Source organism: Suricata suricatta, chromosome 15 (genome assembly GCF_006229205.1).
Source record: "Suricata suricatta isolate VVHF042 chromosome 15, meerkat_22Aug2017_6uvM2_HiC, whole genome shotgun sequence".
Taxonomy (NCBI): domain Eukaryota; kingdom Metazoa; phylum Chordata; class Mammalia; order Carnivora; family Herpestidae; genus Suricata; species Suricata suricatta.
This window is the reverse complement of record NC_043714.1, coordinates 77,730,790-77,742,152: the sequence shown is the minus strand read 5'-3', so window position 1 is coordinate 77,742,152 and position 11,363 is coordinate 77,730,790. Positions and strand designations below refer to the sequence as shown.

At 57.2% G+C, this 11,363-nt stretch overlaps 2 protein-coding genes across 9 annotated transcripts in view; both read left to right on the top strand.

The window, feature by feature from the left end:
* The window catches only part of NRBP2 (nuclear receptor binding protein 2), an 8,032-nt gene extending 293 nt beyond the window's left edge, over positions 1 to 7,739 (top strand). The window contains exons 2-19 of one of the 3 annotated variants that reach the window (XM_029923666.1): positions 1 to 160; positions 707 to 829; positions 901 to 1,002; positions 1,125 to 1,214; positions 1,383 to 1,423; positions 1,510 to 1,604; positions 1,728 to 1,751; positions 1,833 to 1,916; positions 2,001 to 2,056; positions 2,152 to 2,247; positions 3,478 to 3,610; positions 3,724 to 3,826; positions 3,962 to 4,012; positions 4,087 to 4,222; positions 5,083 to 5,136; positions 5,231 to 5,294; positions 5,407 to 5,462; positions 5,551 to 7,739. In XM_029923666.1, the coding sequence (XP_029779526.1) occupies positions 38 to 160; positions 707 to 829; positions 901 to 1,002; positions 1,125 to 1,214; positions 1,383 to 1,423; positions 1,510 to 1,604; positions 1,728 to 1,751; positions 1,833 to 1,916; positions 2,001 to 2,056; positions 2,152 to 2,247; positions 3,478 to 3,610; positions 3,724 to 3,826; positions 3,962 to 4,012; positions 4,087 to 4,222; positions 5,083 to 5,136; positions 5,231 to 5,294; positions 5,407 to 5,462; positions 5,551 to 5,619 (1,500 nt within the window). In that variant the 5' untranslated portion in view covers positions 1 to 37 and the 3' untranslated portion in view covers positions 5,620 to 7,739. Of the gene's footprint in view, positions 161 to 706; positions 830 to 900; positions 1,003 to 1,124; positions 1,215 to 1,382; positions 1,424 to 1,509; positions 1,605 to 1,727; positions 1,752 to 1,832; positions 1,917 to 2,000; positions 2,057 to 2,151; positions 2,248 to 3,477; positions 3,632 to 3,723; positions 3,827 to 3,961; positions 4,013 to 4,086; positions 4,223 to 5,082; positions 5,137 to 5,230; positions 5,295 to 5,406; positions 5,463 to 5,550 lie in introns of all 3 variants that reach the window. The other 2 variants (XM_029923665.1, XM_029923667.1) reach the window with 2 other exon arrangements.
* Positions 7,740 to 11,025: 3,286 nt separating this feature from the next.
* Positions 11,026 to 11,363, top strand: part of PUF60 (poly(U) binding splicing factor 60) — a 12,092-nt gene continuing 11,754 nt past the window's right edge. For 3 of the 6 annotated variants that reach the window (XM_029923500.1, XM_029923498.1, XM_029923497.1), the window contains exon 1: positions 11,034 to 11,128. In XM_029923500.1, coding sequence (XP_029779360.1) covers positions 11,105 to 11,128 — 24 coding nt within the window. In that variant the 5' untranslated portion in view covers positions 11,034 to 11,104. Of the gene's footprint in view, positions 11,129 to 11,363 lie in introns of all 6 variants that reach the window. The other 3 variants (XM_029923502.1, XM_029923501.1, XM_029923499.1) reach the window with 2 other exon arrangements.

Below are 11,363 nucleotides of genomic sequence, written 5' to 3'. Positions count from 1 at the left end.
GATCCCACGGAGGGCGGCGGCCTGGGCCAGCCAAGCCATGGCGGCTCCGGAGCCGGCGCCCAGGCGGGGCCGGGAGCGGGAGCGGGAGGATGAGAGCGAGGACGAGAGCGACATCCTGGAGGAGAGCCCTTGCGGCCGCTGGCAGAAGCGGCGGGAGCAGGTGGGCTCGGCGGAGCGGGGAGGGGGGCCGAGGGGGAGGACAGGGGAAGGGAAGGTGGTCACCGCCCACCTTCAGCGGAGGGGCCCGGGAGGCCGCGGAGGGGCCCGGGAGGCCACGGCGGGCCCGAGGGAGCGCAGGGCAAGCCGCGAGGCCAGAAACCTCTCCACGGCCTCGCGCTGGCATTCCCCCTAATTGGACCGCCTTGCACCCCTTTGGCCCTGGTCCTCATGCCCTGGTGACGACCCCCCCCAACTTCCTAAAGTCCAGCCTCCTTCCAGGACCACCTCCCCTTGCCTCTGTGACAGACCAGCCGCTAGCCCCCTGAATCCCCTGAAACCTGCTCCAAATCCCCTCGGCCCCGCCCCTGGATACCACTCCTTAGCTTGTGGAGGCCAGCCTGCCTCCAGTCCCGCAGTTCCCCCCTAGAGGGGGTCAGGGCCAGCATCCCAAGCTTGCTTCCCCCTCCAAGGGTGTGGGCAGAGACCAAGCCCCCACTCGGTCTCCTGACACAGATCAGCACACTCATATCCCCTCCCCCACTGCCAGGTGAACCAGGGGAACATGCCCGGGGTCCAGAGCACCTTCCTGGCCATGGACACAGAGGAGGGGGTGGAGGTGGTGTGGAATGAGTTGGACTTCGGGGATAGGAAGGCCTTCGCAGCCCATGAGGTGAGGCCTGCCCACCCCCTGAGCGACTGCGGCACCCCACCACCACCCCGTGACCGCACCCCCCTTCCCAGGAGAAGATCCAGACCATGTTTGAGCAGCTGGTGCTGGTAGACCACCCCAACATTGTCAAGCTGCACAAATACTGGCTGGATGCCTTGGAAGCCCGGGCACGGGTGAGCCATGGTCACGATCATGCCACAGGCACACCCCAGGGTGGGATGTAGCCACAGCGGGGGTGGGGCGGGGGCGCTGGTGGCGACCCAGCTGCAGCTGGCGGAGCCCACCCACCCCGCAGGTCATCTTCATCACAGAGTACGTGTCATCGGGCAGCCTCAAGCAATTCCTCAAAAAGACCAAGAAAAACCACAAGGCCATGAACGCCCGGGTATGGGGAGTGGGCTGGGGCTGCGTTGGGGACGTGGGTGATGAGGGGCCGCTCTGGGGACCTAAACGGGCCAGGGCCAGGTCGGGATGCAAGGTGGGGGTGCGGGGTGGGCACCACAGGCCCAGCCGCATCTCCCGCACCGGTCGGACAGAGTCCATCCGCCAGCAGGCCTGGAAGCGCTGGTGCACGCAGATCCTGTCTGCACTCAGGTGAGGGTCTGGGCTTGGCCAGCCACATCCCTATGGCCCCTGGTGACCCCTGACTAGACTGTACCTGCCCTTCTTTCTCCCTGCAGCTTTCTACATGCCTGCAACCCCCCCATCATCCACGGGAACCTGACCAGTGACACCATCTTCATACAGCATAACGGCCTCATCAAGATCGGCTCTGGTGCTGGCGGGGTTGGGGGGGCGGCTGCTAGGGGAGGAGGGGGCTGCCGGAGACCGTGGGCAGAAGACACGCAGCGCCCCACCACACTGACGCCTACTCTTTCTCCCTGTGGTGGCCTGGCAGTGTGGCACCGTATCTTCTCCAACGGTGTGTGGGGATCCTGGGGAGGCCCTAGGGGGTGGAGGGCATGGAGAGGACCAGCCTACACATCCTCTCCTCTCTCCACAGCGCTCCCAGACGACCTCCGAAGCCCTATCCGTGTGGAGCGCGAGGAGCCCCGGAACCTGCACTTCTTCCCGCCCGAGTATGGTGGTGAGTCCGGGGTCCCGGAGCCCTGGCTCTCCCAGTGTTCACTGCGTGCGCCGCGCCCCGCCTGACGTGCTCCCCCCCTTTCAGAGGTTGCTGATGGCACTGCCGTGGACATCTTCTCCTTTGGGATGTGTGCACTGGAGGTACCAGCCCTGTGGCCTGTGGCCTCCCGGCCAGCTCAGCCTGCATCTCCCCTGTGCTGTCTCTTTTCCATGCCTCACCCGGCCCTGCCTCCCAGATGGCTGTGCTGGAGATCCAAGCTAATGGGGACACCCGGGTCACAGAGGAGGCCATCACTCGTGCCGGGCGCTCGCTGAGCGACCCCAACATGCGGGTAAGCAGCGTGCCCTGCCCCTCCCGGCTGACTCTCGGTGCTCCAGGTAGGGCTGGGATGGTGCTCTGAGCAGGCCTGGAGGTGCAGTGGGTCGGTGCTGCTGAGCGGTACGCCAGCCCCAGTGCCCAAAGGCCTCCCCTCCGGAGGGCCTTATCCACAGCCCTAAGGCTCTGAGGCACATTCTAAAGAAGGGGAGTCCCAGGGGTTGCTCCTCATGTGAGCACTATCCTTATGCCTGTCTTGGAGATGAGAAAGGGGCTCAGAGAAGCAAAGTACTTTGCCCACGGCTTTGGGAGAAGTGATGGACCCAGTGTTTGACTCCACGTCCCTACCTTTAAGCTCCAGGAACCACAGTAGAGTCAGTGTGGCTCCAGCTTATGTGGGGGGCAGGGTGGGGGGCAAAGGGAGTAGGGAGCTGTAGTGGGGACGGAAGCTGTGTTCACAGTCTCTCTAGGCCGTCTGGCTTGACCACATAGCTTCTGGGGTCAGAAGTGACAGGGCCTTGGGGCACCTGGGTGGCTCAGTCAGTTAAGCATCTGACTCTTAATTTTGGCTCACGTCGTGATCTCATGGTTTGTGAGATCAAGCCCAAGTCAGACTCCTTGCTGAGTGTGGAACCTGCTTGGGATTCTCTCTCTCCCTCTGCCCCTCCCCTGCTCACACGTGTGTGCGCGCGCTCTGTCTCAAAATAGGTAAATAAACTTTAAAAAGAAAAAAGAGCCATGGGGCTGGTGAGAAGGGGGCCGGCATGGACACGAGAGGCAGCCGAGGGCGGGTGTGCAGTGGGGCCGAGAGCTGCCGAGGTCGCCTCTGGAGGCGGGCCTGGGCTGAGGCAATCCGAGGGGCAGTCTGTGGGTAGGTGGCTTTGTGCCAGGCTACTCTGACCTCCGAGGGCCTGGGCTGACAAGCTGGACTCTGCCCGGCCCTGAGGCTGCAGGGCAAAGGCGGGTGCCGCCTGCAGCAGTACAGACGCTGTCAAAACGTGAGTTTTGTGAGGGCCATGGGGGGCGTGGGAAGTTCTGGGCCCAGGGCCTGATGGCACTGCTCGTAGGACTGGGTCCTGGCCGGACTGCTAACCCCATGCCTCTCCCTATGCCCATTTCTGCAAGAAGATTCCTGTGAGGAGGAGACCCTTGGGGTGTGGGGATTTCAGGGGCCTCCTTTCCTCATACCGTGGACCCAGAGCACAGAGACCCCACCCACTGTGGCCTTTCCTCTCCACGCCCCCAGGAGTTCATCCTCTCCTGCCTGGCCAGGGACCCCAGCCAGCGGCCCTCTGCCCACAACCTCCTCTTCCACCGCGTGCTCTTCGAAGTGCACTCTCTGAAGCTCCTGGCGGCTCACTGCTTCCTCCAGCACCAATGTGAGGGGCAGGCAGGCTGGGGTGTGCCAAGGGCCTGGGGTGGGGCGTGAGAGGGGCCCCGGCAGGACCCGTGGCTCGGGGTCCACCACCCTGAGTGCTCCTGTGGACTGCAGACCTCATGCCTGAGAATGTGGTAGAGGAGAAGACCAAGGCGGTGGACCTACACGCGGTCCTGGCAGAGATCCCCCGGCCACCCCGGCCCCCGCTGCAGTGGCGGTGAGCACCTGTTGCCCAGAGCCCTCCCCTTGCCACCTGGCCAGCCCCCACCCAGTCCTGTGCCCCCTCCCCGCCACCCCCCTTCCCCAGCAGGGCAGGCTGGCCACCCTCATGTGCTTCTCACCCCCGTGCCAGGTACTCAGAGGTCTCCTGCTTGGAGCTTGACAAATTCCTGGAGGATGTCAGGTGAGATCTGTCTTGAGTTTGGGGAACTGGCAGCTACCAGGCCTGGGCCCCCAGCCACCCCAGTGTATCCCTAGGAACGGGATCTACCCACTGATGAACTTTGCCGCTGCTCGACCGCTGGGGCTGCCCCGAGTGCTGGCCCCGCCCCCTGAGGAGACCCAGAAGGCCAAGACCCCGACCCCAGAACCCTTTGACTCAGAGACCAGAAAGGTGAGCCCCTGTTCCCACTGCACGGCGCCTGTCCTCAGGCCAGAGGGGTCCCTTCCCAGGGGCTTTGAGCACCCCCCAGCCCAGCTCTCCTTTGGGCTGCCAGAGACCAGGTCCCAGCTGACGCTTTTGTTGGGGGTAGGAGACAGTAGGACAAGCTAGGATCCCCCCTTTCAGAGGCTCCTTGCCCCCTGAAGACCCCTCCCTTTGCTGCCTGCCTGCCCCCCATCCCTGCCCCGTCCTTGCTGCGCTCCAAGCTGCCGAAGATTCCTCCCCTTGTTGCCTGCCCCCCCAACCCCCTGCCTGTCTGCTCCCCATCCCTGCCCCGTCCTTGCTGTGCTCCAGGCAACCTTCATCCGGGAATCTCATCTACCCCAAGGCCTCTATGCTCGCCTGCCCTTGGCTCATTGCTGAGTCCCTCGCTTCTCTCCACAGTACAGCCAGGATTCATGCCCTAACGTCTGAAGCGGCCCACAGAGATGGGGGGGTCCTCAGCGTGACCCCCAGGTGCTCTGAGGCCTGTCCTGCTGGCATCCCCTGCATCCGCTCCCTCATGTTCCTGCCGGTCCCTTTCTTCCACCGCTGTCCCAGCTGTCTCTTTGTTTACGTGTTCTCTCCACCTGTGAAAACTCTGCTTCTCCTTCAGTACCCAGACTCGGTGTCTACTCTTCTGGAAGTTTCCCTTAACTTGCCAGGCCACTGATGTGATGTGATATCAGATGTGCTTTCTAGGCTCTCCTTAGAGACTCACCCCCATCCCAGTCATCACTCCTCCTCTGGGCCCCCTGAGGTGGTATCTGCTTTTGCTACTCAGTGCTGAGGTCAAGCCTCTGAGGTTGACCTTGACCTGCCCCTATCCCCAGGTGATCCACATGCAATGTAACCTGGAGAGAAGCGAGGATAAGGCCCGCTGGCATGTGAGCAGAGCCGGGGCCCAGCCCAGGTACAGGGTAGGGGAAGTGGGGGGGAGGGTGGACTCTTGCAGCCAACCACGCCCTCCTGCCTCCCCAGCTCACTCTGCTTCTGGTGCTGGAGGACCGGCTGCACCGGCAGCTCACTTATGACCTGCTCCCAAGTAAGCCTCGCGGGGCCCCAGGCAGGGCTGAGCGCAGGTGTGAGCGCAGGGGTGTGAGCGCGGGCCGTGGCCTCACACCTCTGCCCCACCCCTGCCCGTGCCTCTGCCACAGCGGACAGTGCCCAGGACCTCGCTGCTGAGCTAGTGCACTACGGCTTCGTTCACGAGGTGTGCGGGTCAGGCCGGCCAGGCCGGGAGGGGCGCACGGCAGAGTCTTCACCCCTCTGTCACCCCATGCCTCCCTCCCACCCTGCAGGATGACCGGCCCAAGCTGGCTGCCTTTCTGGAAAGCACCTTCCTCAAGTACCTTGGAGCGCAGCCGTGACCTCCAGACCCAGCCCCTCGGGAGCAGCCCTGGCAGCACCCATCAGGAAGCTCAGCATTGGCCCAGGGTTCAGAGGACCAGGGACTGTCCCTCTGATTACATGCTGGGGGGCTGATACCAAACACCTGCCTTGTACAGCTTCCAGGGAGGCCCTGGAGTGGGGTGGGGAAGGTGGTGGCTTCGGAACCGCAGGGGGCCTATCAGGGGGTGAAGGAGCCTAGGTTAGGGGTCAGGTGAGTTGTTAGGCCCCACACGTCCTTAGGATCAGGATCCCCCAGCTAGCCAGCTTCCACAACTCAGAATCTCTTCCCACATCCTTCCTTTCCTGGCAGAGAGCTCTCCCCCTACCCCATAACACCTGGTCAGTGATTGTACCTTGAGCATGGGGAAGGCCGCCCTGCAGAGAACCGCAGTGCTGGGGGTCAGGGTCAGTGTTCTGGACAGATGTCTGCCCAGGGAAATGCTCCACCCCCCGTTGGAAGCACAGACCCCCCATGAGGAGCCCCACAGTAAGCCAGTGGTACCGCACCTGCAGACATCAGGCACACTGCTGGGAACCGGACAGGGCCACAAACTGACAGGAGAAACAGATGACAGAGATGCTTCCAGAAGCCCAAGTTCATCATTCCATGTGGCTCTTGGACAGCCCTCCAACCCTGCCCAGTGCAGACTTGCCATGGAGCCACCTTCAGACCTTCCGCTGCTCTGAGACGGGGACCTGCCACCCCTTTGTAGATACCTTCTGGCCCGTGCATCCCCCTTTGAAGGGCTATTTTCTCTTCCATTCCCTGGCCTGGAGGGGTTGGGCTCAGGCATCTACCTGTTCCTCACTGTGCCTCCTCTCAAGTTCATTACCCACTTTGTTACTTCCCTCACCTCTCCCCGTGGCAGCTGCCTCCTCCTGGGTCCTGAGGCTGTCAGCTCCTGACTCCCTGTCTCTCCCACGCAGCTGCTTCCCGCCCCTCACCGCCCCGGCCTCCTTTCTCCCGGGCCGCCTCCCCTTCATCTTCAGGTTGAGTTAAACATTCTTAAACACTTTAAATCGCATGTATAAATTTAGTGCATTCAGGTTCCTTTTTAAGTATTCCTAGTATCAAACCAGGAAAGCTCACAGTTGTATCAGTTCTCTGTTGTTGCTATAAGAATTTACCACAAACTGAATGGCTTAAAATACCACAAATTTATTGTACTTCCACAGGTCAACAGTCTGGCACGGGCCTCACCAAACTGAACTCAAGCTGTTAGCAAGGCTATGTTCCTTTCGGGAGGTTCTAGGGGAGCCTAGAGCCATTTCCTAGGTGTCCATTTTCTGCTCCTTCAGGTTGTTGGCCTGCAGGTGTCAAGCATGGTTCAAGCTCTGGGCACTGGGCAGGAACTCATCTCCTTGCAGCGGTCGGGCCAAGGACCCCATGTTCTTGCCCGCTGTCAACTGAAGGTCATTCTCAGCGTCCGCAGGCACTGCGCTCCTTAGCTCATGTACCCATCTTCCGTCTTCAAGGCAGCAACAACTAGTGGAGTCTTTCTCATGAGCCGTCTGTCTGGTTTTTTGCACCAGGAAAGCCTCATGTAATTAGGTTGGGTCCACCTGGCTAATCCAGAATAATCTCCCTACCGCAAACTTCCTTAATCATACCTACAAGATCCCTTTTGCCATATAAAGTAACATTCACAGGCTCTGGGGTTCCAGCGTGGACATCTTGGAGGGAAGGTGTCATTTTTCCACCTACCACGTCACCCTAACCCAAACCAAACCAAACCAAAATTACCAAGGTATATCAAATGAATTAAATGTACAAGCATAGTGAATCTCAAGTTGTCTTAAAACACCCAGAAGTTATTCAAATTCTCACATCTTCCAACCTAAATACCAACTCTAAAATAACTTACACGTCCAGTTGGAAATCCTAAACTATCGTCTTAAAGTAATTTGAGTGTCAAATGCATAACAGATTGTACCCATGATTAAACTGAACTCAAAAAGTATCAATACTATCATGGCTTCATTTAATCATGCTTTTGTTGAGGTTTTCATTTTAACTTTTATCTTTTCAAAGTTATATACACATCGTTCTAAAAGTGCAATGTTTTTGTAACCAACAATAAACAATCAATGCAGTCTCCAACTCTGATCCTTTCCAAATTTAACTCTTAGCTATTTCTTCAGGCGTGTAAAACCACCATCTTTCACAAAACCACACAGGCTTTTACTGCTTTTGATTGGGTTTTCTACATTAAGGTCTTCCCTCGCTGGTGTCCTTGGAGAAGAGCAGGGTCACTGGCCTCAGTGTCCTGACCCAGTATCATTTCAGTGTGGTGGGTATTATTACAGCTTCATCACTGCAGGTCTCGGCAGAGAATAGGTGTCCTAGGCTTATATTTGCTTTCTTGCACAACTTTTTGTTTTGCCTGGAGTTAATGATTGCCTTTTTTTTGGTTTCGTTTTCTAAACATGTCTCATTAATTCATTCTTGGTTTCTCCTACTGAAGTGCGAACCTCTCAATACTTGAGATTCATTGCAGAATTGACTGCTCAGTTTCATCTTTCCCCAGAGCCCCACACTGTGCCAGTTCTCTGCCCCAGGCTGCGTGTTCTTGGGCCTGTGGCCCAGCTGTCAGCATGCGTTGTTCCTTCACCAGCATCCTGGGGCACCTCTTTCTCCTTTGACTGATCCTTAGCTTTCATCTTCCTTCATTCACCCTCTGTTTGAGGAGGAACATCCTCCAAGTTTCCTGAGAGAGGGCACATGGGAAGTTATGGAGTCTTTGCCTATTTGTCCCTAGTCTATTCTCATATCTGCTTGTTAGTGTAGCTAGGCACAAGTTTGCCTAAGTTGAAAATTATTTCTTCCAAGGATTTCGAGGGTATCATATCATTTTCTTCTAGTCCCAAGAATTCTCGTGCCTTTCTGACCCTCTGATTTCTCTCCGTCTCACTTCCTCTTGTTTTCTCTCCCTCCCTTTTGAAATTCTTAATATTCCTTCATTTAAAACTTCTCTTTTGGGGCACCTGGGGGGCTCAGTTGATTAAGCATCCTACTTTGGCCCAGGTCATGTTCCTGAGCTTCGTGGGTTTGAGCCCCATGTCAGGCTCTGAGCTGTCAGCACAGATTCTGTGTCACCCCTGCTCTCTACCCCTCACCTGCTCGCACTCTGTCTCTGTCTCCCAAAGATATTTTTTAAAAATTAAAAAAAAAATCTTCTCTTTCGTCTAGTGTCCAGAGATCCCAATCCTTCAGTGCTAGGAAATATTTTTTGGTTGATTTTTTGCTCTTAAGAACTTGTATTATTTAGATGTTGAATTTTGAGAGGCACAATATATGGTAGTTAAGGGCATAGGCTATGGAACCATTCTGCTGCTTCCTGCAGTATGATACAGTGCCCCTACCTTCTTGTCTGTACAAATGGGATAATAACAGTACCCACTCCATGGGGTCATTGTAAAGGTCATACCTGGTGGTATTTGTAAAGTGATGAGAACAGTGCCCAGCACACAAGCACTCTGATGCGTGTCAAGTTTGTCACGGGAAGCTGCCACCAGAGAGTGGGGCCTGTGCCCCCCAGCCCTGCTGCAGTGTCGGCGGCCAGTCCCAGCCCATTCACCACTTTGCCTATCCCTCTCTATGATGGAGGCCACGGAAGTGGCAGGCCAGTTCTAAGCACTGAGAACACTGATCAGTAGGATTATGATTACATTTTCTCTACCTATCTGGTTTTGTTCTACACATTCTAGAAGATTTCAACTGTATCTTTCTATCCTCTATTGAATTGTTCATTTTCCTTTCCTATTTTTCATTTGTAAGCACTCTTTCTCATTTCCTGAATATTCTTTCTTCATAGCCTCCTGTTCTTGACTTTAAGTCTTTTACTTCCAGTTAGTTAACATGCAGTGTTATATTAGTTTCAGGGGTGCAATATATTGATTATTCCTAATTTGGGTGCAACATCTTCTTTGGTATCTCTGAGGATATGGTTTTAGCTTTTCTTCTTGCTTTGTCTCTGCTCCTCCTGAGTTCCTTTTCCATTTCCATTTTTGTTTCTTCTTCCTCCAGAGGTGTCTTGTGATCCTGAGCTGTCCAGTCGCTCATAAGAATGATTTGATCTTAATGGTTGGGCTTATTGCCCGATGAGCTTTGAGGCCAGGGATCTAGGCAAGCCATTTTCCTCAGCACCCCCAGGCTGCCAGTCTTTTGAGACAGGAGCTGCGGCAGAGAGGAGCTCTGAGTTTTGTGGTTGGCACATGCTAGGGGCTGGAGGTGGGCAAAGGGCCAGAATCTCACTTGCTCCCTTTCAGAACGGGACCCTGCTCTGACACTGCCAGTAGGGCTACAGGCCTGGGGCCTCCTCCTTTTTTGCAAGTGCGTTTTCACACAGGACTCCTCCGACGCTGAGCTCCACGTGGCCAAACATCCCACTGTTCGCCCTCCTCCAGTTCCACAATATTTCACTTCTGCATTAACAGGTTTCTGTCTTTATAAAATTCACCCATCATTTTAAAGGGGAGGGATATGAAGAAAATATTTAGCCCTGTTTAACTAGACCTTTAACCCTCCCAGGATTGAGAAGAGACCTGTCAAACTGGCAAAGACATTTTGTTGCCTCAGGCAGGCTTATGTTGCCGGACTGAGAATTTCACTGAGCTTACAGATGCGGCTTCACTGAGTTAGGGTCTTGGGGCTGGATGTGACATATGGCAGACGTCTAGGGCAGCTCAACGCCACGATGGGGACTCTGGAGGCGGGCCCTTCCCACTGGATGGGTTCACAAGCCTGTCTTGTGGATTCCAGTTCTACGACTGCAAGCCACTGACTCTAGGACACCATCAGTTTTAAGAATCACCAGGAAAGAGAACGCGGCTAATTAAATGAGGGCACATCGTCCACCGGTAGGAGCATCCTGACTTCAGAGATGGCACGAAGCAAAGAAGATGCCACTTGAAATCTGACTCTGAAATATGGCGACTCTCCGTGACCTTTCAACAAGATCGTTTAGGCAGATGGGACTTCTTCAGCCCTGGAGGGGATCCGAACTTCCTCAGTCCTGCCTCTTGGGTGAGAGCGGGGAGGCAAGGAGACACGGACGTCACCTGTTTTTCTATTAAGAAGGCAGAAAAGTGGAGCAGCGGCTGGAGGAGGGCAGGCGGGTGAGGCGAGGGGCTAACAGACAGACCGAGGCTGGACGGCCCTCCGCCGGCGAAGGGTAAGCGCGGCGAAAGAGCGGATCCGTGCGGCGACCGGCGGAGAGGCGCGCGCCGCCGACACCGCCCACACTGCCCTAGCCCCGCCCCGTCTGCCAGCGCCTCTTCCGGCCCTTAACGGTTCCTCCCCACACCGGAAGCTCATTCCTCTCTTCCCTCGTCGAGGGCGTTGGGGCCTTTTGTCGCGAGATTTCTCTCCTTCTCCGGGCGCTTCCGCCCGCACCCAGATCGCGCGAGACCGCGGAGGGAGCAGGAGCGTGTGGCGCGCGCGGCGGCCGCGACGGACGCAAGATGGCGACGGCGACCCTAGCTCTCGTAAGTGAGCCTCCTGTGGGCGCAGGCCGCCGCTCGATTGGCGGGAGTAGGTCGTCGGCCGGGCCAGGGCGCCGAAGGCCTCTCGCGGACGCAGCGGTCGCTTCTGGGCCCCCGCGGCTCTCGGTCGCTCGAGGCGGGGGCGGGCGCGAGGCGGGGCCGGGCCTGCGGTCGCAGCTTCCGGCTCACGGGCTACAGCTTCCGGCGGTCGGAATCGGAGGGCCCGTGCGGTCCGCCC